At 42.9% G+C, this 26170-nt stretch overlaps 2 protein-coding genes across 2 annotated transcripts in view; one reads left to right on the top strand and one right to left on the bottom strand.

Moving 5' to 3' along the window:
- LOC134089366 (outer dense fiber protein 2-like) overlaps positions 1–4574 on the top strand; it is a 17122-nt gene extending 12548 nt beyond the window's left edge. The window contains exons 16-18 of the mRNA XM_062543807.1: positions 451–613; positions 2175–2300; positions 3633–4574. Of these exons, the coding sequence (XP_062399791.1) occupies positions 451–613; positions 2175–2300; positions 3633–3797 (454 nt within the window). The 3' untranslated portion in view covers positions 3798–4574. The remainder of the gene's footprint in view (positions 1–450; positions 614–2174; positions 2301–3632) is intronic.
- Positions 4575–5277: 703 nt separating this feature from the next.
- LOC134089365 (NAD(P)(+)--arginine ADP-ribosyltransferase 1-like) lies at positions 5278–6540 on the bottom strand. Its single transcript, XM_062543806.1, has 2 exons — positions 6481–6540; positions 5278–6394 (listed from the first exon to the last, which is right to left on the bottom strand). The coding sequence occupies exons 1-2, from the start codon at positions 6538–6540 to the stop codon at positions 5555–5557; spliced, it is 900 nt and encodes a 299-aa protein (XP_062399790.1). The 3' UTR covers positions 5278–5554.
- Positions 6541–26170: the final 19630 nt, after the last annotated feature.

Here is a 26170-nt window from a genome sequence, read left to right as displayed (position 1 = left end):
CAAATAAAGACAAGCTTCACATCTTGGTAAAAAAAAATAAAATACATTATAATACATTACCTACCCCCGTCAGACATGGGGCGACCACCACACATTGCCTTCTAATCTGTGGGAAACACTGCACATACATACATATTGTGATGTACACACACACACGCACACATACGTGGAATTAAGAATTACTTTCAGTTCTGGAAAGGAATGGCAAGTTGGGTGAAAATCATCTGGAAGTTTAGGGCAAGTCCCTTAGGTATGATGCTAATATAAAGTGTGCGTGTGTGTGTGTGTGCGTGTGCGTGTGCGTGTGCGTGTGCGTGTGCGTGTGCGTGTCTGTGTGTGTGTGTGTGTGTGTGTGTGTGTGCTGGCGTGCGTGTGCGTGCGTGCGTGCGTGCGTGCGTGCGTGCGTGCGTGCGTGTGTGCGTGCGTGTGTGCGTGTGTGTGTGTGTGCAGGCGTGTGGAGGAGGCCAACAGCAGGAGCGCTGAGCTGCAGGAGGCGCTGTCCCAGAGGGAGGAGAGGGTGAGGAGCTCCCAGCAGCGTGTGGAGGAGCAGAGCCGAGAGAACCAGCTGCTCTGCAGGCAACTGGAGGAGGCGCGCGGGGAGGCGCACAGACAGGTCAGATACACTGTATATACTGTACACACACACACACACACACACACACACACACACATATACACCATATACATACATCATACACACACACACACACATATACACCATATACATACATCATACACACACACACACACACATATACACCATATACATACATCATACACACACACACACACATATACACCATATACATACGTCATACACACACACATATACACATACACATACATCATACACACACATCATACACACACACACACACACACACATACACCACACACACACACACACACACACACACACACACACACACACACATATACACCATACACACATACACACACACACACACACACACACACACATACATCATACACACACACACACACAGACACATACATACAGTGAGGAGCACATGTATTTGATACCCTGCTAAAACAGGAATATAAAATCATCATTTGACAATTGATCTTAATGCCTTAACTCAAAAAATTAGTACAAATCAAACCGCCAAGGACACCAATTTTCTTTGTGATTGAAGAATGTATCGTAAATAGATAAATGTTTTCCTTAAATGCTAGGGGAAGGAAGTATTTGACCCCCTATGTAACCCTATGGGAATTTAACACATAGGGTTAACATAGGGGCAGGCAGATTTTTATTTTTAAAGGCCAGCTATTTCATGGATCTAGGATATTATGCATCCCGATAAATTTCCCTTGGCCTTTGAAATTAAAATAGCCCCACATCATCACATACCCTTCACCATAGCTAGAGATTGGCATGGTGCTTTTTCCAGTAGGCCTATTAGCCTGTTTGATTTGCATTGAGCTCAATGAGCATCAAACAGGCTAATAGGCCTACTGGAAAAAGCACCATGCCAATCTCTAGCTATGGTGAAAGGTATGTAATGATGTGGGGCTATCTTAATTCCAACGGCCAAGGGAACTTTATCAGGATGCATAATATCCTGAATCCATAAAATAGCTGGCCTTAAAAAATAAAAATCTGCCCGCCCCTATGTTAACCCTATGTGTTGAATTCCCATAGGGTTACATTGGGGGTCAAATACTTACTTCCCCCTAGCATTTAGGAAGAACATTTATTTATTTACGAAACATTCTTCCATCACAAAGAAAATTGGCGTACTTAGCGGTTTTATTTTTACTCAATTTTTGAATTAAGACATTAAGATCAATTGTCAAATGACGATTTTATATTCCTCTTTTTAGGCAACTTTAGCATGGTATCAAATACATTTTCTCCTCACTGTACATCACACACACACACACACACAGACACATACATACATCACACACACACACACACACACACATACACACACACACACACACACACACACATGCCCACACACACACACACATATACACCATACACACATACACCGCACACACACACACACACACACACACACACACACACACACATATACACCATACACACACACACACACACACACACACACACACAGACACCACACACACACACAAGCACACCATGATAATCCATCATTGTGTTGCTGTGTGGTGATGGGCAGGTTGGGCAGAGTCTGGACCGTGCGTTGACCAAAGAGCGGGCGGTGCAGGCCAAAGCCCTGGAGCTGGAGACACAGCTGAACGTGGCCAAGTCTGAGATGAACCAGCTGCGCCGCTGCAAAGACGAGGTGACTGCACACACAACACACACACACACATATACACCATACACACACATACACATATACACCATACACACACAGCTGAACGTGGCCAAGTCTGAGATGAACCAGCTACGCCACTGCAAAGACGAGGTGACTGCACACACAACACACACACAACACATACACATATACACCATACACACACATACACATATACACCATACACATACACACACAGCTGAACGTGGCCAAGTCTGAGATGAACCAGCTACGCCACTGCAAAGACGAGGTGACTGCACACACAACACACACACACACATACACATATACACCATACACACACAGCTGAACGTGGCCAAGTCTGAGATGAACCAGCTGCGCCGCTGCAAAGACGAGGTGAATGCACACACAACACACACACACATACACATATACACCATACACACACAGCTGAACGTGGCCAAGTCTGAGATGAACCAGCTACGCCGCTGCAAAGACGAGGTGAATGCACACACAACACACACACAACACATACACATATACACCATACACACACATACACATATACACCTTACACACACAGCTGAACGTGGCCAAGTCTGAGATGAACCAGCTGCGCCGCTGCAAAGACGAGGTGAATGCACACACAACACACACACAACACATACACATATACACCATACACACACATACACATATACACCTTACACACACAGCTGAACGTGGCCAAGTCTGAGATGAACCAGCTGCGCCGCTGCAAAGACGAGGTGAATGCACACACAACACACACACAACACATACACATATACACCATACACACACATACACATATACACCTTACACACACAGCTGAACGTGGCCAAGTCTGAGATGAACCAGCTGCGCCGCTGTAAAGACGAGGTGACTGCACACACAACACACACACAACACATACACATATACACCATACACACACATACACATATACACCTTACACACACAGCTGAACGTGGCCAAGTCTGAGATTAACCAGCTGCGCCGCTGCAAAGATGAGGTGACTGCACACAACACACCACGACACAAACACAACACAACTCCTTCACAACCACAATACAACTCCTTCACAACCATAGACTCTTCTATCTCTTCCCCTATCCTCTCCTCCCTATCTCCTTCTCTCTCTACTCTCCTCCTTCTGTCCTCCCCTGCCCTCTCCTCTCTTCCTCCTCTCCTCCCCTATCCTTACCTCATCGCCTCCTCCTCTCCTCCTCTCCTCCTGCCTTATCCTCTCCTTCTCCCATATCAACTCCTCCCCTATCCTTACCTCCTCTCCTCTCCTCCACTCCTCCTCCTCTCCTCCTCCTCTCCTCCCCTCAGATGGAGCGTCGTATGCAGGGTCGGGTGGAGGAGCTGAGGAAGAAGCTGGAGGAGTCCGACAGCACCAACCGCAGCCTGCAGAGCTACGTCCACTACCTCAAGGCCTCCTACACCAACGTGTTCGGAGACTCCTTCCTGACCAGCACGGCGCACACACACATCTGACCGGTGCTCACCGGTGCCCACCGGAGACGACGTGCCCTCTCCTCCTCCTCCTCCTCTCCTCTCCTCCTCCTCCTCTCCTCCTCCTCTCCTCCCCTCCTCTCCTCTCCTCCTCCTCTCCCCTCCTCCACGGCCCACACACACATCTGACCGGTGCCTGCCGGTGCTCACCGGAGACGACGTGGACGTTAAAGCGCTGATCATGGACTCCAGCACCTCATATTACTGTTTTTAATAAAGATGACTGAACCGAGGCCTGTATGCCTAAACGGGTTTTATGAAGTTGAAATGATTTATGAAATACGTGTGAGATTGTGCACAGAACATACACTCTTAAAATGAATGTTGAAAACAACACCTTTCTGTGTCCAGATAGCGACAACACAGTTTGTGTTGTTTCCAACACATTGCTTTTGTTATTTGTTACACATTATGTGTTGAAAATAACACAACTTGTGTTGTTTTTAACACATTTCTGTGTTCAGATAGGGACAACACAGTGTGTTATTTCCAACACATTCATTTTGAGAGTATAGGATTTTATCATGTCATGGTGCTATGTGTCCATCTGAAGACCAGCTGATCCTCGGTTAAGAACAGCCGGCTCTGTAATGGATCTGGGCCTGCCGTCGTATTGATCCTCTTGATCTGGAGTAGGATCTGGATTGAGATTTGGATCTGAGCTCGTTCCCATTAAAGTCCGATGGCGTCCAGCCCTGGCCCCCTGGAGGGTGCTGTTATGACTGATGTAAGTTATCAATTGTCTGTACTAGTTATAAATACATATGTGTCATGGAAAGAAATTGACAACCAACTCTGTTGATAAAGCAAATAAATAATATGATCTAATGTAATCCCTTTGTGGCTTTAGGCTCACGCTCCTTTGTGTTGAGAAACAATGGATGTGCACACATCACACGTCACAGTTGCTGTATTTTGTATGGATGGACACAGGTTTGCTGAATTTATAATCATCTTTAGCCTGAACAAAATTCAATGCTGAATACCACACTCATTTTCATGGAAGCATATTGCATTCACTTGGGAGAGAAACAAATCTCCTGTTCTTCTAAATTAATGAAATCATAGCTGAGTCATTCATTCATTCATAGAACAACGCTTGTCATGAACTTGTTAATGAAGAAAAGCAGCTCTTCAAAGACTGGCTTTGGCATGCATGTTATGTGGTACAGTAGCTCTGAACACAAAGGCATATAAAGCGTTATGTTCCTTTTTAAGCACCTGAAGCACCTGAAATGTGATCATTTAACCTATCCACCTGTCTTCATTGGTGAATCATAACAAGAAATGTAGTGAGTAGCATTATTCACGACAAAAGAGCCAAATAGTCTACCATAAATATAAACATACATCACAATATACAGGTATTGGTCATATACAGTGCCTATAGAAAATCGTCATACCCCTTTGAAATAGTTACTTTATTTGTCTTACAGCCTGAAATCAAAACGCATTTAAAAACTTTTTCCATAGTTTTATTTACAAATGTAGCTGTTGCAACATCAAAATAGGCCAGTCTAAATGACACAGCAGGCTACCTGTAAGATTATCAGAAATATATGTTATATAGGCTATTACACACATTATATGAGATTATCAACCACCTCCCTGTGAACCCTCACCACATGTGACAGACAATCAGAAAAGTCTTTCAGGTTTGACCTTTTACAGATTTTTTAAGATTCACAATCAATCAATAAAGTGATTAAAATGTTGGTTCAGGTTAGATATCATCATATTCAGCGTAAGAAAGTATGAATAAGAGTGAAGATGTAGGCACTTGACACCACTAGAGGCTGATATCTGTTATAGATCTGAGATTCGCCAGATGCCTCTAGTTTCACCAGTTCACACTGCTGGTTACTTCTGGTTCCAGTGCTGTATAACTCATACACAGTCTCACACCAGAGACTAGGATTGGCCGACTTTTTCTTGACAGCAGTGACTTTGAATGTCTCGTATGGTGGAATTAACACTTCGCCCTCGTTTGGGAAACGGGAATAGTCTTGGATGGAGACACCATGGCATGTCTTGATTTTAAAACAAGACACTTTCCCAAATTCTTGTGCGACGGCACGGTTAATGGAAGAGGATGTGAATGTATTTAATCGAATCTCTGTGTTACGTATTTCAAATTTGCTATTTGTACCACGATATGTCAACTTGCAAAACATTTGTCCTGCTTTGAGACGTTGTAATGCAACAGTCAAGAAAAAGTGAAGAGAATACCACCCATATGTCCTGTTGATGTAGTTTGGTCTGCCAGCTCGAGTAGCATTATTGAAAACATCAAATATCTTTGCTGGAGTGTTCTTATCTAATGTATATGCATGCAAGGCAATGCAGTGGTTCCATGTCAAGTTATCGCTTGTGAATTTCTGATGTTTAGAACTGCAGAAGTCCGTTCCTTTTTTCCAGGCATTGTTGAAGTTTGTTGAAATATTCATCAATTCTTGTTTTAGATACGTGATCTGTATTAAGCTTGTCATTTCCTCTTGGCAGCCGTCATATTGATCATCAACAGAATTCTCGGCCATATCCAGTGGCAACACCTTAATGGATGCAGTTCTATCACCATGCTGGAAAAATACACATGACACATAAACACCCATATGTTCATCTCAACATATTGAATAAATAAACTAAGTAATATACTCATGGTCACCTGTCCAAGAGCAACTCCAGGTGTCAAGAAGATGAGAACAAGTGCAGCAAAGGTCATCATTGTGCCTGAAGGATGTGAACAGATAAGATGTCTGTAGATCACACATCTGTCTTTACAATTGCTGTTCAGGATTACATGACTGTCTGCCAAGTTAAGATTTTGCAAATGCAACATTCCTGGACTTTTCCAGTAAATTTCTGTCAATGATTCCTGGAAACTTGGTGGGCTTGTAGCCCCAAAAGGATGAAAACACCTCCCACAAATAAAATGGAAACATCATTTCCACATTTGAATGTTATGCATGTTACATAGGATTATTTGCAGTAGGCCAAGGACATTATGAGAAATGACATTGCACATTGATATGTGTAACAGGGTGGACAGTGCAACCACCCCAAATCTGTAGCCTGACTACGCCACCCTGGGGCCTAGCGCCTCAGGGAATCTTTAGGAGCTCGGGACCTTTACCAAACAGAGCTGCACAGGTTCTTTAAAGCATATTGGAGACATGAATTCCTTAAATAAACAATTTATTGAACACAAAAGACAGACATTCAACAGAGACAGACAGAGCTTGCCTGAGGGGGCAGGCTAATATCAAGGGTGATAAGTTTGTACCCAACACAGCAATTCTACAGTATGAAAGTGTTAAGTAATGCAGCTCTCCACAGCAAGCAACTCTCAGTACACACACGTGCAATTACTATAGTTCCCCAGCAGGTGACTAGGCCCCCCCATTAACACTCTGCCTGCTCACAAAAGAAGGACAATGGACAAAGACAACCAAACCAAAGGTAACAGACAAAATAGTAAATCAAACATCAAACAAAACTAAATGAAGACAAGACAGCAGCCTGACCAACTGTAGCAGTCCGGAGAAGCAGGCAACATCACCCCTGCCGTGGTCCGGACAGGCAGGGCACCCAGCTACAGTACATAAAACGATAAACATTAACCACAATGACAAAAACTAATACAAACAAACACTCAAAGATTTCATACCTGGTGGAAGGCTCTGGTGTTCTCACACACCTTCTTGCAGCAGAGCCTCCACTGTTGCTAGCCACCAAGCTCTTTAAATAGGCTGCACTTGGCCAGTTAACCAATTAAGGTCACTGCCCCGCCCCTCGTTAGCCAATTGACAGGCCAGAGGGATGACACAGGGGCAGCAGTCAGTCCATCCTACTACATTCTCGTCCCGACGATACACCATTAAAACGGATTGGTAAGGGCTCACTCAGGCACAAGTCCACATACAATAAAATCAAACAGGCAGTTGGCAGCCAGGTTGACCCTAGTGCTGCCACTCAACCCCATGACGGGGACGGGTCTGGTCACTGGACCAAACCCCAGATACAGGGTACCCCGCGGCCAGCGCGGCTACCCAACACTCCGGTGGCATGCAGCCTGGCCAATGGGCCAGTTCTGCTACCCAGATTCAGGGGACCCAGTGTTTCAAGCACTGCTACCCAACCAACAATGGCACGCAGAAAGGTCAGTAGGCCCATTTTGCTACCTACCATCTTGGGGACCCAGTGTTTCGAGCACTGCTACCCAACACACAGTAAAAGGACACACAGCATGGTCAGTAGGCCAATGCTGGGATGAGGAACACCAGGGGCCCCTCAGAAAACCCCGCTAATGGGACCCACCCCATGACCCAGTGATTCTCTGAGGACTTACCCCCGGTTACCTATTAAAATTGGTAAAATCATGGCAAACACACATATAGCCCGACATCCCCCCATAAGTCCATACATCATGCTCTTTCCACTCCAACATGAACCCTGACGAGAGTGGGTAACAGTCCTTCCATGGGTCGATCCCGACCAACCTGCGGAGGCGCCATCCGCTGGGCTGGTCAAAAGGAGGCACAGAGGACTTCACCACAGTGAGGGTGGGCACTTGGATGTTGGAGGCTGGACTTCAGAGGGTTCCTGGTGCATGATCTTCTGGTCAGCTGCTGTCTTGTCTTGAAAATAAGGAAAACAAAGAAAACCAAGCACAACACAAATCTACAAATCTAACAAAACAAAAGAAAAGGAATTCATGTCTTTTTGCATCCTGCCGACTTACGCCAGAATGTAACAGGGTGGACAGTGCAACCACCCCAAATCTGTAGCCTGACTACGCCACCCTGGGGCCTAGCGCCTCAGGGAATCTTTAGGAGCTCGGGACCTTTACCAAACAGAGCTGCACAGGTTCTTTAAAGCATATTGGAGACATGAATTCCTTAAATAAACAATTTATTGAACACAAAAGACAGACATTCAACAGAGACAGACAGAGCTTGCCTGAGGGGGCAGGCTAATATCAAGGGTGATAAGTTTGTACCCAACACAGCAATTCTACAGTATGAAAGTGTTAAGTAATGCAGCTCTCCACAGCAAGCAACTCTCAGTACACACACGTGCAATTACTATAGTTCCCCAGCAGGTGACTAGGCCCCCCCATTAACACTCTGCCTGCTCACAAAAGAAGGACAATGGACAAAGACAACCAAACCAAAGGTAACAGACAAAATAGTAAATCAAACATCAAACAAAACTAAATGAAGACAAGACAGCAGCCTGACCAACTGTAGCAGTCCGGAGAAGCAGGCAACATCACCCCTGCCGTGGTCCGGACAGGCAGGGCACCCAGCTACAGTACATAAAACGATAAACATTAACCACAATGACAAAAACTAATACAAACAAACACTCAAAGATTTCATACCTGGTGGAAGGCTCTGGTGTTCTCACACACCTTCTTGCAGCAGAGCCTCCACTGTTGCTAGCCACCAAGCTCTTTAAATAGGCTGCACTTGGCCAGTTAACCAATTAAGGTCACTGCCCCGCCCCTCGTTAGCCAATTGACAGGCCAGAGGGATGACACAGGGGCAGCAGTCAGTCCATCCTACTACATATGCATTGATATGCATTGATTGCATAGGAAGCAAAAGCAATGTGTTTTTCATTTTACCATCAGTGCTTTCTCTGCTTATTCACATCAAGGTTTGACCACCTTAAACACAATTTTGCAAACTAGGCTGGTTTTATCAATACAATTCACAAAACCACACACCTAAACTGCAAAATATTTATCCTACACTCATATTCTGCTAAATGAAGCACTTCAACCAAAACTACACATAGCATTATGGTGGGGTACGAATTGTCATGAAATAATTGTCCCGTAGGTTTTTTTTCTGAATGTTTTTTTTTTTTTTTTTTTGCTCTATTTGTGGTCCTACTGTTGAAAAATGACGGGGTGCAAATTTTCTGACCCCGTTTTGCCCCCCCTTTGGGAGGGGCGCTTTCTCACCTTGGCCAGGATACTGACTGCACACATATAGGTTACATCTAGTGCTATACGATATGGCCAAAAAGTTATTTTCCGATAGGCAATTCTATATCCCGATAACGATATCCCGATATAGTATTTCTACTTATAATTATCTATAATTATGTTTTTTTGTGGTTGTGTGTACAGTAGGTGTAACTGAGTGCCTGTCACTTTAAGAAATAGGCCTAAGTGAGAGTAATTAGCTTACAGTCTCATTCTTTTAGGCTAGTGAATAATAATTGCGCATAGCATATAGATGCAATCAGAGGTGCAATTCCTTGTTTTCTATATCATTAGATTAAATAAATGTTCAAATATGTAACAAGTCGAAGACAATCTTTTTGGGATCATAGAACTTCTAAGACATTGCATAGCCTATTTCTAAATGACGTTAAACCGAAATGATCTAAATCCCATAACCTAGGTTAGCAACACACATTTGAGAGATGAAGTGAGCAAATCAACTTGATATTAGCCTATTATTGTGTGTTACAACAGCATCACTTAAACTAGCAGCCATGTGTCGCTGTGACAGTTTTTGCCTATTGCTTACACACGTTTTGCAGAATTTCGCTCATTATTTCAAAACTCTACACACAGCTATAACACATAGCACTTGGAGATAAACAACTCACATCTATATGCCAAAATGAAACACTGCAATCAAAACACTCCTTTCTAAAAACGAAATTCTTGCAACAAAACTAACACACCATTTGAATTACCCTTCCATATCACCAGTAACCTGATGCACTTTATATAAAACACTGCCGTCTTTGTGTTTTTTGTATTTTATTTGGTCATTTTCTCAGACCTCATCTTCTGTAAAAACTCAAAAGTAGAATTTCTGCAGTAATCAAACAAGAGTTTTTACAAAAAAAACAACCATTCTTACAGAGATAAAGAGAAATAGAAAAGTAAAATATAGCAACAAAACAAAAGTGAAAAAAAAATACTGGATCATTTGCGATTGAAAAAAACAACAACATATATTGGTTTTGCGTGTGTGTGTGTGTGTGTGTGTGTGTGTGCGTGCGTGCGTGCGTGCGTGCGTGCGTGCGTGCGTGTGTGTGTGTCTGTGTCTGTGTACATGTGAGTGTGTGTGTGTGTGTGTGTGTGTGTGTGTGTGTGTGTGTGTGTATGTGTGTGTATGTATGTGTGTGTGTGTGTGTGTGTGTGTGTGTGTGTGTGTGTGTGTGTGTGTGTGTGTGTGCATGTGAGTGTGTATGTGGTGGGGGCTGGGGGGGCGGGGGAGGGGGTGCAATATCACACACACATACAATGGGGGGGGATTGATCCCCAATGTCTCCACATGCCTCTTGCCACATTGCCTGCAGAAGAGGTATGCGGGCGATGTGTACTTGGCGACCATTTACTTTCCATCGCCATGCAGAACAATTTCCTCAATTGTATTTAGAAAGGGGCTGTAAGGGGGCAGGTATACAACTTTTGATATATGAATTGTCTCCATGGTTGCAAAGTTCTCAAAATGGCTTACTGGAGGCCTATTTGTAGTGTTAAGGTTCAGACCGATTGGTGTTCTGTTTTCTGTGCAAGTGTTTTCAAGGCTGTATGCAAGTGCCTACAATTGCCATATGAGTTTTGCATTTTGAACAAAGTGTTTTCCCAATGATACCAGGGGATTTTGTTTTTGCACAAAGTGTCTAATGTAAGAAAACGTGTGTGTTTCGCAAAAAGTGTTTTGCAGAATTGCAAACAATGTGCAAAGTAGAGAATGTGTTTAAGCTATGGTTACACTGTGAAGTATAATACAAGAAATTTAGGTATTGAGGCTTTGGTGTAAGCATTTGATTTTAGTGTCTAATCAATAGGCAAAAACTGTAATGAAAAAACGGTGAAGTGTTCTGTTTTCTGTGCAAGTGTTTTCAAGGTGTTTTCCCAATGATAGCAGGAGATTTTGTTATTTTGTTTGATACAAAAATACATAAGAAATCACATATCCTATAGGACATACAGACAATTGCACCAATGCCTTCTTAGCCTAGAATCTTGAATAGCAGCTTTTCAGAGGGTTGACTAAGGCTTCTATAAATATTGGTTCTCTGACTTGTCCAGGTGGCACATAAAGACAAACATCAACTGCCTTAAGAGTGCCTCACACGTAGGCACCCTGGTGGACACAAATCATTGGCTGGCACTATGCCACCTAGGGACACAAAGCAGCAACCTCATTGCATCATTGTATGCTACCTTAAGCCTGCATACTTTTTTTCTTATAGCTACACCACAATTGAGCAGTAATGGTGGACTAATAGTGTACTAATGGTGTTATGTAGGTTCTGAATAAGGAGCACTTCACAGAGCTGTAAATGAAACAATTATTAGACATGATTGCAGGCAAATCTGGGATTTAATTTTGTTTAAAAATGTCTTGCTTGATGCCATGCGTGTCGGTAAAATGCTTTCACTTTCTCTTTCTTTGTCTGTCTCTCTATAGCGTTGACCATATTTAACTGAAGCATAAGGTGCAATCATTATTAATAATAATACAATATGTAGCCTATAAATATGTAATAATACATTCAATTAGTACTTCTCAAGATGCTGAAAGATACTTTATAGTTTTACATAGCTAGATAAATGCAAACAACATGTCTGAACTGCAATTACAGGACTAACTCAGAGAAAAGTAGAGCTAATGAGCTATGAGACAATAAAGGGCATGTTATGGCAACACAAATGACATTTTGCCCGGTGCTTGAACACATTTCGCAAAACTTCGCTCACTGTGCCAACACTCTACACACAAGTAAAGATAACACACTACTACGAAATATACCTTTCACATCTGTCAAATTGAAACTCTATATCAAATTCTGCTATCAAAATATAACCATCTTTGTCAAAATGTAACTCTGGTGACAAAATGAAACACACTTGCATCATATGCATACACTTTCAAATCAGGAGGATTTATCTCCGAATGGCGCCCTGAGATATAATTTTTTGATATAGAGTGTAGTATGCATGGACCAATTGTGTTGCATAAAGGAGTAAGTGTGTTGTAGAATTGCAACTAGAGTGCAAAGCAGCACTTTTGTTTAAGGTATGGGTATGTGTTTGAGGTATGGTACAAAAGCTTCAAGTAATATACTTTAGTCTAAGCATAGTGTTCAAGCAACGGGCAAAAACTGTAATTGCAGGTAACGATACATCATGATTTCATTTGATTTTTAACTTATTCATCAATGCTGAGTTACATACCTGTTGAGACCTCCAGTTGTTATCTGTAGCCTTTGAAGTTCAGGAAGACACACCTTGCACAGGGTGAGCACTGCAGAGATGTTACTTTGAGTCACATGACTGGATGAGCGTCATTTGTAACTGTTCTACTCGTTTCCTCTCCTCTACTCCCCTCTTGTCATTTTGTCTCCTCTTTGACTCCAGGAAAAACTGTTTTAGTGAAGCTGACAGAAATGATGGCTGTATGTCTAATCGGCTTCTCTGAAGTCGAGGTGATTTGTGAGATAAGTTGCTCTCTGTATTCTATCTTGATAGCAATTAAATCACAACCTTGTCTCGTGTTATCCTTTTACTGGGGTTGATCATTCCCCTGAATGTACATGTTTCATATACTTGTATGGATGAACATGGGTTAAAATTCATATTTATCTTCAACAACACAATGCTAAAGTGACATTCATTTTATTCTACTTTAAGTCACTTGCCACTTTAGACTTGCCTGTAAGGACGAGCAAATGTATCATGTACTTTGTCTTAAGTCTGTCTGCGTCTTTTTGCGTGGTGTTGTTTTGTCTGTTGTGGAGCACACTGCAGCAAATTCCTAACAACTTCTGCTGTATGGCAATTAAAGTATTAAATCTTGAAAAAAAACATCTGAATTACTAGGTTCATTGCCTCTAACTATTGTTTGGCATGTGTGTTAGCTGATTGGAAGCCAGCCCAAATTTAACCCACCCACAAAATTTGAGTGTTGGAAATTTTGAATAGAATTTGAATCTGGCTATGTCCGCATCTCCGCAGCTCAGAATGTGGAGAGCACAGTGTGGAAGCAGGAAAAAAACACCTCATTATAAGTACGTAACAAGAGTGTCTCGCTGCAGTGATCTTCTGGGTTAATGTTGCTCCAGTAGTGGCCTTGGTCAGTGCTGGTGGGTGTGTGTGTGGGAGGGGAAGCAGATAAGATTGAAGTTGTTTGGCCATGGGCGAGTGTAGCAGAGTTGATTATGCTTCTCTGAATTTCCCCACTATTCCCTGCATATTCTGCGTAGGTTTGCAGTTTCCCACGCCTCTGGGATCATGGAGGTATTAGGCGCGTTCAAGATGGTTGCGCAGCACAAAAACTGCACAGCACAAGATGCACGTGGTTAAAAATCTGTCCACGATGGTCTAGATGGGTGTGTTTTCGACTCGGCAGTCGGTATCACATGGCCTCAACTTATCGCGGGAGCAAGGCGTGGCCAGGCGGCTGCTCAGCAGCAGCGCAGCAGCCCTCTAGGTACTGCGGAGTGCTGCGGAGCCTAGACCCTGCCTTCATGACGTCAGGTCTTTGCCCTAATTGGCTTTTACATCCCTGACGTATGTGCAGGTGTTTAGATGCCTCTTCATATCCGTAAGGGTCCATGCGGGTTCGTCCCTCATGTTTCGTCACATGGTCAAGTCTAGACTACGGGAAGTAGAGAGTGTACAACTTCATAGCAGCGTTTGTATCCCCTCCCCTGCTGTCACCGGCAGCTCTCGTTGCTGCAAGAGGTCATTTGGAGTTGAACGCGCCTAATATAAGAACTGCAAGTGAACAAGTCCCGCCCCCATTCATTTCAATGGGAATGCTAGGCTAGTGAAAAATGCCAAAATTGACCGATTTTTTCAGGCTTCAACATGGCATTTCAAGGGGCTTGTTTCCGGTGCCGTTTTGCTTAGCCAATTAAGTGGCAGGTTACTGATTGACGTAAGGTACAGAAGGAGAGCTCATGCCCACACTAAGCTCGTGCATGATCTGAGAGTGGAACGGCCACCAATCAGCATCTGATCAGCATGAGGAGAAACGGCACCGGACATGATGTATTTCAAGAAAATAGCGACGAGGAAGTGCCTTGCTAATCGGCGAAGCTAATCAGTCAAATCAGAGCCCATTTATGGAGAGCCGGTCCACTCGCTATTAACTCCATTGTATACCGCATTGTTCCTGCAGTTCCTGTTACAGTTCCACTAGGGGCGATCACGAGTGATCAAACAATGGGGGTCTATGGGGCTAGACGGCTAAATTGGTCTGTTTCACCTGATGGTCATTAAAAAATCGAAGATTGGATTTTAGTTTCTGCAAGCTCAATATGGGTTATAGGTCGAAAGTTGAATGAACAATTACTTATGGCCCTTTGGTTTCTCACAGGCTTGGTCGTTGTTGCCCATAACACACTAGCATCCTGCTAATGAATGATGTCATTGACATGTTTGAAAGGCTTTTTAGAACAATTAAGGGACTCAAAAAATCTAATACTCAGCCGTGTGTATTTTCTTTGACCCCCCTTTCGCATACAATATTCCGATTTCTACACAAAAAATTATATCCAGAGAAAAGTGGATTTTAGGAAAAACTCTTCACCTCCATTCATTCTCCACTTGCTCGCGATCGCCTTCTAGTTGCAGTACCATGCGGAAGTATTTAGCGAGTGGTCGTTCTCCCCATTCTCTTGTCAAATCCTGACCCCCTGTCTGGGGTACAGGTACAGCAGGTAGCAGGGGGCTGTGGCATGGGTGGGGCTTGGGTGTGGCAGAAGTTGGTTCCCGCGCTGGAGACCCCTTTAAGGTTCCATGTTCTTCCTTTCTTGTCAAAGGTTTTGGAGAAAGTGGTCTACAAGCAAGTGTGTGACTTCCTCTATCAGAATAACCTACTAGACCCTATGCAGTCTGGTTTCAAGAGTGGTCATTCTACTGAAACTGCTCTTCTATCTGTGACTGAAGCATTGAGAGTAGCTAAGTCCTCTGCTCAGTCATCAGTGTTAATTCTGTTAGATTTATCTGCAGCCTTTGATACGGTTAACCATGACATTCTCCTTTCTACACAATATGAACTGGGAATTTCTGGGAAAGCTCTTGACTGGTTCAAATCTTACCTTAAAGGGCGTTCTTTTAGCGTGTCCTGGCAGGGACAGATATCAAAGTCTCATGACCTCACTACAGGAGTCCTTCAAGGATCAGGATTAGGGCCCCTCCTTTTCTCACAGCCGTAGTCCCCCATCCTTCTTCCGCACACATACGACTGGTGAGGAGTACGATGGCCGGGACGGCTTAATCCACCCCCTGTTCAACAGGTCCTGCAGGTATTCTTTAATTTCTCTATGGAGAGGTTTAGGTACGGACATGTATGTTTTTTGCACCGGACGGGTGTCCCACAGAGTGATATGCATCTTGAGAGATGGGATGTACCCGACGTCCTGCTCATCATATGCAAAGGCCTGGCATTCCTCTCTTAACATTTGTTTTGCCGCTTCCTGTTCTGTTTTGGTTAAGTGGTCAAGGTCCACTGGAGGGTCTCACACCCCTGACTGCTTGTGCCTTTTCGGGGTGGGCTGGGTGTTGACTAAACTGGATGTAGACTTTCCCTCCAGCGGCCTGTCCCTTGCCTGGGTTGCCGGTACGGTCTTCACTGCCTCCAAATGACCCAAAATTCTGTGTGGCTCCAGGAAGATATTGTGGTCTGTGGTGTTACTTATGGGAATGGGTATGTACATCACCTTTCTCTCTGGGACTCGAACAAGCACTTCGTTGATGACTAGACCCTCTTGAGGTGGGTGGAGCACATCAGGTGAGAAGAACACATCCTGGCCTTGAAACTGAGGACTGATGTGGGCCCGGACATGAGCAGTGATCCCTTGTTTAGCAGGTACAAACACTGTCTTCCACCCAGTCTTGACGACACCGGTATCCTGGTGAGCCTCTGAGTTTTGCATCAGCTTCATTACGGTCTGTGTCCACTGTAATTGAGAAAGCTTTGCTCACTCTGTGTGCCAGTTCTCGTCTCCCCAGGGCAGCGTTGCTCACATCCTTCTGAACGACAGTCTCAATTACATTGTAGCCAGTGGCGATTCTAGAGATTTGTAACAAGGGTGGCCCTAGTGGGGCACTGGTAAATTCAAGGGTGGCATCTAGATAAACAGAAACAGGTTCAAGTTGTTAAATAAGCACACATGCATGAGTAAATCCATGTACCAAGCACCATACTCATAAATTGAAGGACAAAGAAGGACAAAGACCATACTCTCACATCAAATGTCTTTGTAATTGGATAAAATGTCAAATACAGTTTTCAGCTCATTTTCAGCTCTGAACAAAACCCGTTCAAAAATTAGGCCATATGAGCAAAAGTGGAAGTGTGAAATGTGTTTTGCCAGTGGTTCTTAACTGGTCTGGTTTTGGAACCCGTAATTTCATAAGTTCATAAAGTTGTGACCAACTATATATATATTTAGCATTCAGGCCAACGAATATGGTGAGGTAGCCTACTAGGGTGGTCCTTATTTTTCAACTTTTAAAAGGTCATGCTCTCACCCCACCAATATGTTTGAATATATAAAAAAAACAAATGGGCAAAATTTTATCGAAATTAATCAATATTTAGAGGTTGCTCAAGACCTTTAAAGTTTAACACATTTGCGTATTATGGGATATGCCATAAAGCAACTGGAAACACTTGACAAATATGACAAATGGCAGAAACTGAAGTGGCAAGAGAAAAACAGGAAAAGTAGCAAAAAACAAGACTCAGCAGTCCAATGTGGAGGCCTTCATAGACGAGTTAGGAGACCTGTTTGATATTGCACATTGAGATGCACTCATTCTTAACATGCAACATTAGGGGCAGCGGCGGCCTAATGGTTAGGGTTTCGGGCTTGTAACCGGAGGGTTGCCGGTTCGATCCCCGACAGTAGCAAAAAACTGGGCGGGGGCAGTGGTTGAGCACAGCTCTCCATCCACGGCTGAAATGCCACCTAGTCGCCGCACTGCTCCGCAGACTTAGAGAGAAAGAAGAATCCAGAAGAAACCAGAGACCAGAGAGAAAAAGGACATTGTGGGTGTATGGGCATAGTTGATACTTGCATAGTTTGCACTTAATGCAAAAGAAAAATGTAGAACACAACAGGCTACAACAAGCACAACGAGAGAAGCAATTGATGAACTAGAAATGCAATTCCAAGGAATTACCAGTGCATGAAAATGCAAAAATAGATAGATAATGTAGATATGGTTACTAAGGTGTAGCTAGGGTAAACATGGTGGTTGCATAGTTTACAGAGAGTTGATAGTGTGAAGGTAGACAGTTTAAAGATGAAACATTCCAGCTCTAACTTCACTAATGATTTCTATTCATGTTAAAATGTTGATTAGCTAACTTAGGTAATGATTTCTAGCAGTTACGCTAAAAATGCTAATTATGCTAACAATGCTAACTTTATTAACAATGCTAACCAGGTTGATTAGCTAACTTAACCGATGATTTCTAACAGTAATGCTAAAAATGCTAACTATGCTAACAATGCTAAATTTGCTAATAATGCTAACCAGGTTGATTAGCTAACTTAGTTGATGATTTTTTGCAGTTATGCTAAAAATGCTACCTATGCTAACTATGCTAACCATGCTAACTAGCTAACTTGCTAGTGAGGACTTTTATTTTGAAACATTTGTTGCTAGGGTATCCATGGTGGCCTCTATCAAGAAACAAGAAGTTACTGCAGTATAATCATGTTGGTTGCTATGGAAACGGTTTAATTTTAATGGTTACTATGTTGGTTGCTAGGTACATGGAGGTTTCATGCAGTTGACTGGAGGCATAGTGGATGATAACTGACAGTTGGAATGGTTGAACAGTTCAATAGTTGAGTAGTTTCAATGGTTAAATGATTTAATAGTGTATTATTGCATTGAGGACTTTTATTTTGAAACAGTTGTGGACAGAGGAAACAGTTTAACAGGATATGTGTAGTCTTCTGAGACTGTATGCTTAAAGCCAGAGAAACTGACAGTTGGTGCCCAGGTGGCCGGCCACCTGGCGTAAGATTCTAATTGCTGCCGTGATGTCATAATGAGCAATGTTAAGTCTATGGGGGAAATTGTAATAGTTTTTAACTAATAGTTTAAAAAGTATAAAAGTTACAAAGTTGAAAAATACAAAGCACCCATGTCCTAAGTAAGACCTACGTAACAAAGTTTGAATGAAGTTTCTACGTTAAACGGTTGAGACTGCATTAAAGGCGTTAGAAGAAGAAGTTTAACTAGAAATGCAATTCCAAGGAATTACCAGTGCATGAAAATGCAAAAATAGATAGATAATGTGGATATGGTTACTAAGGTGTAGCTAGGGTAAACATGGTGGTTGCATAGTTTACAGAGAGTTGATAGTGTGAAGGTAGACAGTTTAAAGCTGAAACATTCCAGTTCTAACTTAACTAATGATTTCTATTCATGTTAAAATGTTAACTATGGTAACAATGATAACCAGGTTGATTGGTTAACTTAGCTACTGATTTCTTGCAGTTATGGTAAAAATGTTAACTATGCTAACTATGCTCACAGTGCTAACCAGGTTGATTAGCTAACTTAGCTAATGATTTCTAGCAGTTATGTTAAAAATGCTAACTATACTAGCAATGCTAACTTTATTAACAATGCTAACCAGTTTGATTAGCTAACTTAACTGATGATTTCTAGCAATAATGTTAAAAATGCTTACTATGCTAACCATGTTGATTAGCTGACTTAGTTGATGATTTTTTGCAGTTATGCTAAAAATGCTAACTATGCTAACAATGTTAACTATGCTTAACATGCTAACCAGGTTGATTAGCTAACTTAGCTAATCATTTCTAGCAGTTATGCTAAAAATGCTAACTATGCTAAAAATGCTAACTATGCTAACCATGGTAACTAGCTAACTTGCCAGTGAGGACTTTAATTTTGAAACATTTGTTGCTAGGTTATCCATGGTGGCCACTATCAGGAAACAAGAAGTTACTGCAGTATAATCATGTTGGTTGCTATGGAAACGGTCATAAATGCTTAATTTCAATGGTTGCTATGTTGGTTGCTAGGTACATGGAGGTTTCATGTAGTTGACTGGAGGCATAGTTGATGATAACTGACAGTTGGAATGGTTGAACAGTTAAATAGTTGAGTAGTTTCAATGGTTAAATGATTTAATAGTGTATTATTGCAGTGAGGACTTTTATTTTGAAACAGTTGTGGACAGAGGAAACAGTTAACAGGATATGTAGTCTTCAGAGAGATTGTATGCTTAAAGCCTGAGAGAAACTGACAGTTGGTGTCCAGGTGGCTGACCAGCTGGGGTAACATTCTAATTGCTGCCGTGATGTCATAATGAGCAATGTTAAGTCTATGGGGGAAATTGTAATAGTTTTTAACTAATAGTTTAAAAAGTATAAAAGTTACAAAGTTGAAAAATTCATAGCACGGGTGTCCTAAGCAAGACCTACGTTACAAAGTTTGAATGAAGTTTCTACGTCAAACGGTTGAAGCTGCATTAAATACGTTAGAAGAAGAAGAATAAGAAGAAGCCTAGGAAGAACAGTACAGTGCATTTTCATGCACTGTAATAATAAGAAGTTTTGGAATAACAGTACAGTGCATTTTCATGCACTGTAATTAAATACTAGCATTGACTGCTTCTGAAGATAGTACTGATGAGTGATGATGAATGTTATTCTGTGAAATATGCTGTGAACAATCTGCAGGATGGACCTTCTACTTTCAAAACTACAAAAACAGCCCTGAGCTGGCTATGATGGATATAACCAAGTTTTCTGATTGAAATATTCAAAGGCCTTGAGCAACCTCTAGATATTGTAGGAATGAGTTAAAATTTTGCACCGTGTGTTTTTATTGATATCCGAACACATTTAGGGGGTGAGAGTTGAACATTTCCCCAATTTTTTTTTACCCCATATAAGGACCACCCTATAGCCTACATAAGGCACGCAAAGTGCCTGGCCTATTTGTGTGGAAAATGCAGATGTTTGGCATTACATTTGTGAAGTCCTTAACTGCTGATATTATCTAAAAGTACTTTTAAATTAAAATGATGCATACTTTTATAAAATTAGCTCCCTAACATTATATCTAACATGACCTGCCACATAAACATTGTCTATGTCCATGCCATGGCAATGGCTGACAGGCTACGGATAAATTTTATCAAAATAACGGGCCAATGATAGATTTTTTAATTTCTTTTTAGCCACAAGCTCCGCGACCCATCACTCAGATCAGTACCACAACCCACTTTTGGGTTCCAACCCACCAGTTAAGAAACACTGGCCTAAGCTATAAACTTTCCACAATGTCAATATTACATTAGGGTAGTAGACTATTTACAATACAACATAACAATACAACAGTGTTGGCTGATAGGCAGATTTAAAAATGTGGCTATTACGTGATTGTACAATTACAATACTGGGTTTTGTGTGTGTAAGAAGATAAATGGGCACTGGCAGATGCGATAGGTATATGTTTTCGTGTTAGCGCAAGCAGTAGCCTCCCAGATAGCAATTTCCTTTGGGCCGGATCCGCATGAAAGCCTTTAGATCCGTATGTAGCGGACCTACGGTATCTGACTGTGGGCCAGATGTGGCCCACACACAATAAGCGGACCCGAATTGCAGATCCGTACAACACAGAATAAGCGGACCCGTGTCACACACAATAAACAGAACCATATTGCAGATCCGTACCACACACAAGAAGCGGACCCGTACCACACACAAGAGGCGGACCCGTATTGCAGATCCGTACAACACAGAATAAGAGGACCCGTGCCACACACACACAATAAAAGGACCCGTATTGCAGATCCATACCACACACAAGAAGCAGACCCGTACCACACACAAGAGGCAGACCCGTATTCATGGGTTTCATCAGGTCCCTTTGCACAGGTGTATCAATCACCATGCAGTCTGCATTGATAATCAAGGTGCTTCATTTTATACACCTGTGGAAAGGGACCTGATGAAACCCATGAATTGCAGATCCGTATGCACACACCAGAGCGGTAGATAAAACAGAGTGGCGACACTCCCATAGACCTCCGTAGGAAAAAATGGCAGTGCTTTTTCCAGGCTATTTCCTCGTTATGGGACTCTTGGAACTATTTACAGCCAATCTCTTGGTCAGTAGTTAATGAGTTAATTTATTACACCTTCCAGCATCTAGAAGTACATCCCACCCTCCTGGAATTCAGCCATTCAGCGCAGGTTTTTTGGAACTTTTGATCGCGTGGCGGCTACATCAAAGCGTGTCGCAACTCTCTCTGCTCTCTCTATGGCTCTGCCACACACAAGAGGCAGACCCGTACCACACACAATAAGCGGACCCGTATTGCAGATCCGTACCACACACAAGAAGCGGACCTGTACGGGTTCGCTTACTGTGTGTGGTACGGATCTGCAATACAGTTCCGCCTCTTATGTGTGGTACGGGTCCGCTTATAGGGCTCGGGATCATGACGTGAAAACTTTGCGGGCACAGCACAGCTAATACTATATTTCTGCTTCCTGGAATGCAAGTCGTGTGCCCGAGCCCTATTGTGTGTGGTACGGATCTGCAATGCGGTTCCGCCTCTTATGTGTGGTACGGGTCCGCTTCTTGTGTGTGGTACGGATCTGCAATGCAGGTCCCATATCACATATGACTTTAAGCAGACATTCACAACATCCCCAACTGGTCACCACTATAAAAAACTTTGCAGAAGAATTAAGGATGCTTATAAAATATAACCTAGACATTCTCTGATAACTTTAATTATATTTTGTGTAGGCCTACTTTGTTTGCTTGTTTGTTTGCTTTGTTTGCTTCCCAGCATGCATTGCAAATATTAGTTTTGAATTTTGAAACAATGTGGTTGGGACATTTTAGCTTATAGGCTAACCTACTCCACTGATGTTTTGAACAACAACATTACCAGATATGACCATTGACTTAGTAATTTATTAGGGGGGAAATACACCGTAGTCGTGAAAGTATTAGACCTAACAGGGTATAAATATCCAGCTAACTCAATCAATTATTATTCATCTGGACGTAATCATCAATCTCCAAGCCGCATCCATAGGTAAGATAAATAAGTGTGAGAAATGAAATACTAGATGGAATTGCAAATCATTACTGCATACCAATTACTGCTTAACAATGTTGACAGCTGTTTCACTCACATACACCGTATCCTAACGCCACTAACTTCGTGACAGATTGACTTGGATAGGCTACTCTACATCGCTCAAATGCTAAACGGTAAACAGGTAGTTGGGTGAAATTCGATTTTTCCTCTTTTTACGTCGCAGTGACAAAATGTGACCATTCACAGCGAAATCAGTCGTTTTGCGCACATCGTTATTTTGAGAAAATCAACAATAACAAACTTCCGGGTTAAAATGTTGAATTTCACGTTTTCGCATAATTCGGCTGTATACAGTCTACAGTTTCATATCGTGAACGCGTTTCACTGAAAAACCTACGTTTTGACTGTTAAACCCGGCGAAGATTCAACACATTTGCTTTCATTCCCGTTGTGCACGCGCTGCTTAAACAGGTGATTTCTCCTCTTCTGGCATATCGTGACAGGAGAACCATGTCAACTTTGGATGCGGTTATCTTAGCGATAGTTTGTGTAATACCCTCGATATACATATCGTTGGAAAGCTTAGTTTATGGCCGTTTACGTGAGCACAATAACTTAATTTACTAAATTTTACCGAAACGACTGGTTCCGCTTTACAGGGTCACAAATACGTTTTTAAAAATGCTCTGAATCATCGCCGGGACGTTATCTTGTTTGTTGGGAGCAGTCTTAGCCCTTATTGCCACCAGATCAGTTAAACGGATCCAAAACAATTTTGGACCGATGTGCGTTTGGATGCCGGATCAGGTCCACTATTCAGATCCATGCCGGATGTCGTGGTAGGTGTGTTTTGCTATCTGGGACGGACCTGTACGAGTGCAAGTTCATATCTGCCGCAAATCCGTCAAACAGATCCAAAACTATTTTGGACCGATGTGCGTTTGGACGCCGGATCAGGTCCATTATAAAGATCCGTGCCGAATGTTGTGGTACATGTGGCCCAGTTCCGTCCCAGTGCAGTTTTGCTATCTGGGCTGTAGGCCTATTGTAAACTCACATGCTAAAAACAATAAGCCATGTAGCCTATAACAACAAGCATGTTTGCTAGATTGCTTATATTTCTGAACCCTGATATTTCAAACTAGTGTGCTGCAAGTGCATCAAGAAATTTCTCGCCTTTGACTGTTAATGGCGAATCGTAGACTAGGATTTTGGGGTGGCACCTGGGGTGGCCAATTGAATCTCAAGGGTGGCCTGTGCCACCCGGAGCCACCCCTCTGACTACGCCCCTCATTGTAGCCTATTATGGGGTCATCTGCCACTGCGGGGTCACTAGATACTAGCAGGGGGACTCTCAGTTCCGGTACTTCATCCTGTTCTCCAGCCAGTGTGAAACTCACCTCAATCCAGCCAAGGTAGGGTATGGGTGTGTTATTGGCTGCATGAACGGTGAGGGTTTCTTCCCCTAGTAGTTCATTGATGGGTCGGATTGTTGTATGAGGGAGGTGCTTCCGTCACCAACGGTCATTTATCACACTGGACTGGGCCCCTGTGTCCCACAATGCTTCAATTGGATGGTTGTCCAGGTAGCAGCTGCCTGCCTAGGCCATGATGGGGTAGTATTGGCTTCCATTGCTTCACGGAACATCTGCTTCATTTCAGTTCTAAGCTCTTCGATAATCTGCTGTGTGCACAATGTCTCCACTTTGTTCTCCTTTGCCTTCACAGATTTCACTGCCGCAGCAGCACTGGCTTCTTTGGATGGTTGAGAAACTTGTGTAGTGGGGTGAGCAGGCTGAATTTCTGTGTGAAGTTCCTGCACACGTGGACCCCTGGCTGTACTGAGCCTTTTTCTTTTCTCTAGGCGTTCACCTTCCAGCTTTGCTGCCTCATTCACCCGCTCAATCAATTCCTCATCTGATGTTCTGACATCACTGAGGTAGGGGAAGATCTGAAATTTCACAGAGTCACTCAGCAATCCAGTTTCGATTGAGCGTAGGAATTTGCGCTGTACGGTCTCCCTGCTATACTGCTCATCAGGATCCCCTTTCGTGGCCTTCCACAAAAGCTTGTCCTTCAGTTCAATAGCTCTGAACAGAAAATGTAAGGCTGACTCTCTCGGTTCTTGTGATATGTTGATCAGTTGGGGATAGAGGTCAGTGGAACTTTCTACTTTATAGTGGCCTTTTAAAATTGTGAGAAGAGAAGTGAGTGTAAGCCCACGCTTGATCTCTAGCATATCTCGTAAGGGGAGGCCTGGGCTAATGGCTCTGATCACAGCCTCAATTATCTCTGTATCTGAGTGTCCTTTGTCCAGCCCTAGTTCAATTTGTGTTGAAAATAACATAACTTCTGTGTTCAGATAGGGACAACACAGCGTGTTATTTCCAACACATTTTTCATTGTGTTTTCATTTTTCAACACATTTTTCACCATGTCGTGGTGCTGTGTGTCCATCTGAGGTCCAGCTGATCCTCGGCCAATAGCAGCCGGCTCTGAATGTCGTATTGTTCCTTATCGTCTCGAGACCATCTCTCCACTCCATTACCTATTTCATATGTACGGGGAATGACCCCCCACGTGTCCAGAACTGTGGATAGGCTTTAAGACACACTGGCTCGCCCGGCCACGCCCCATCAGAACCTATAAAACACCTGTGGTTAGGGTTGGGTATCGAGAATCGAGAATCGATGGGAACCGGGACTAGCTTTCCAATTCTCCCGGAATCGTTCAAAAGTTTAAATTTCAATTCCTAGTATCGATTCCCAGTCCGTGAACCGGAAGAAGCCGTTTAACACCAACGAAGAAGGTGTTTGCATAACCGAGCTGAGGCAACAAGAAGACGATTTATATTGTAGTTGAAAACAGCTTGTGAGAAATGTATAGTAAATGTCAGAAAGACCGTTGGTTAGCTAGCTCATTTCAAATATCCAACATTTTTTGACCCTGCCTTTTACAAGAATCGGAATCGAGAATCGTTACGAACCGGAATCGAAACAAGGAATCGAAATCGGAATCGGAATCGTTCAAATTCAAACGATACCCAACCCTACCTGTGGTGGCGTGTAATCACTGATAGTTTACCTATAAAGCACCTGTGGTGGCGTGTAATCACTGATAGTTTGATCAGAACGGGTCTCCGAGCGGCCTGACGACTGGAGAGATGGTATTTTCACTCAGAGAACCAGGGTTACAATGTAACCCAACGATCCTCTTGATCTTGATTAGGATCTGGATTGAGATTTGGAC

The sequence above is a fragment of the Sardina pilchardus genome, chromosome 8 (assembly GCF_963854185.1).
Source record: "Sardina pilchardus chromosome 8, fSarPil1.1, whole genome shotgun sequence".
Lineage (NCBI taxonomy): Eukaryota > Metazoa > Chordata > Actinopteri > Clupeiformes > Clupeidae > Sardina > Sardina pilchardus.
Note: the sequence above shows the minus strand (reverse complement) of the source record. Positions and strands in the feature narration are given on the sequence as shown.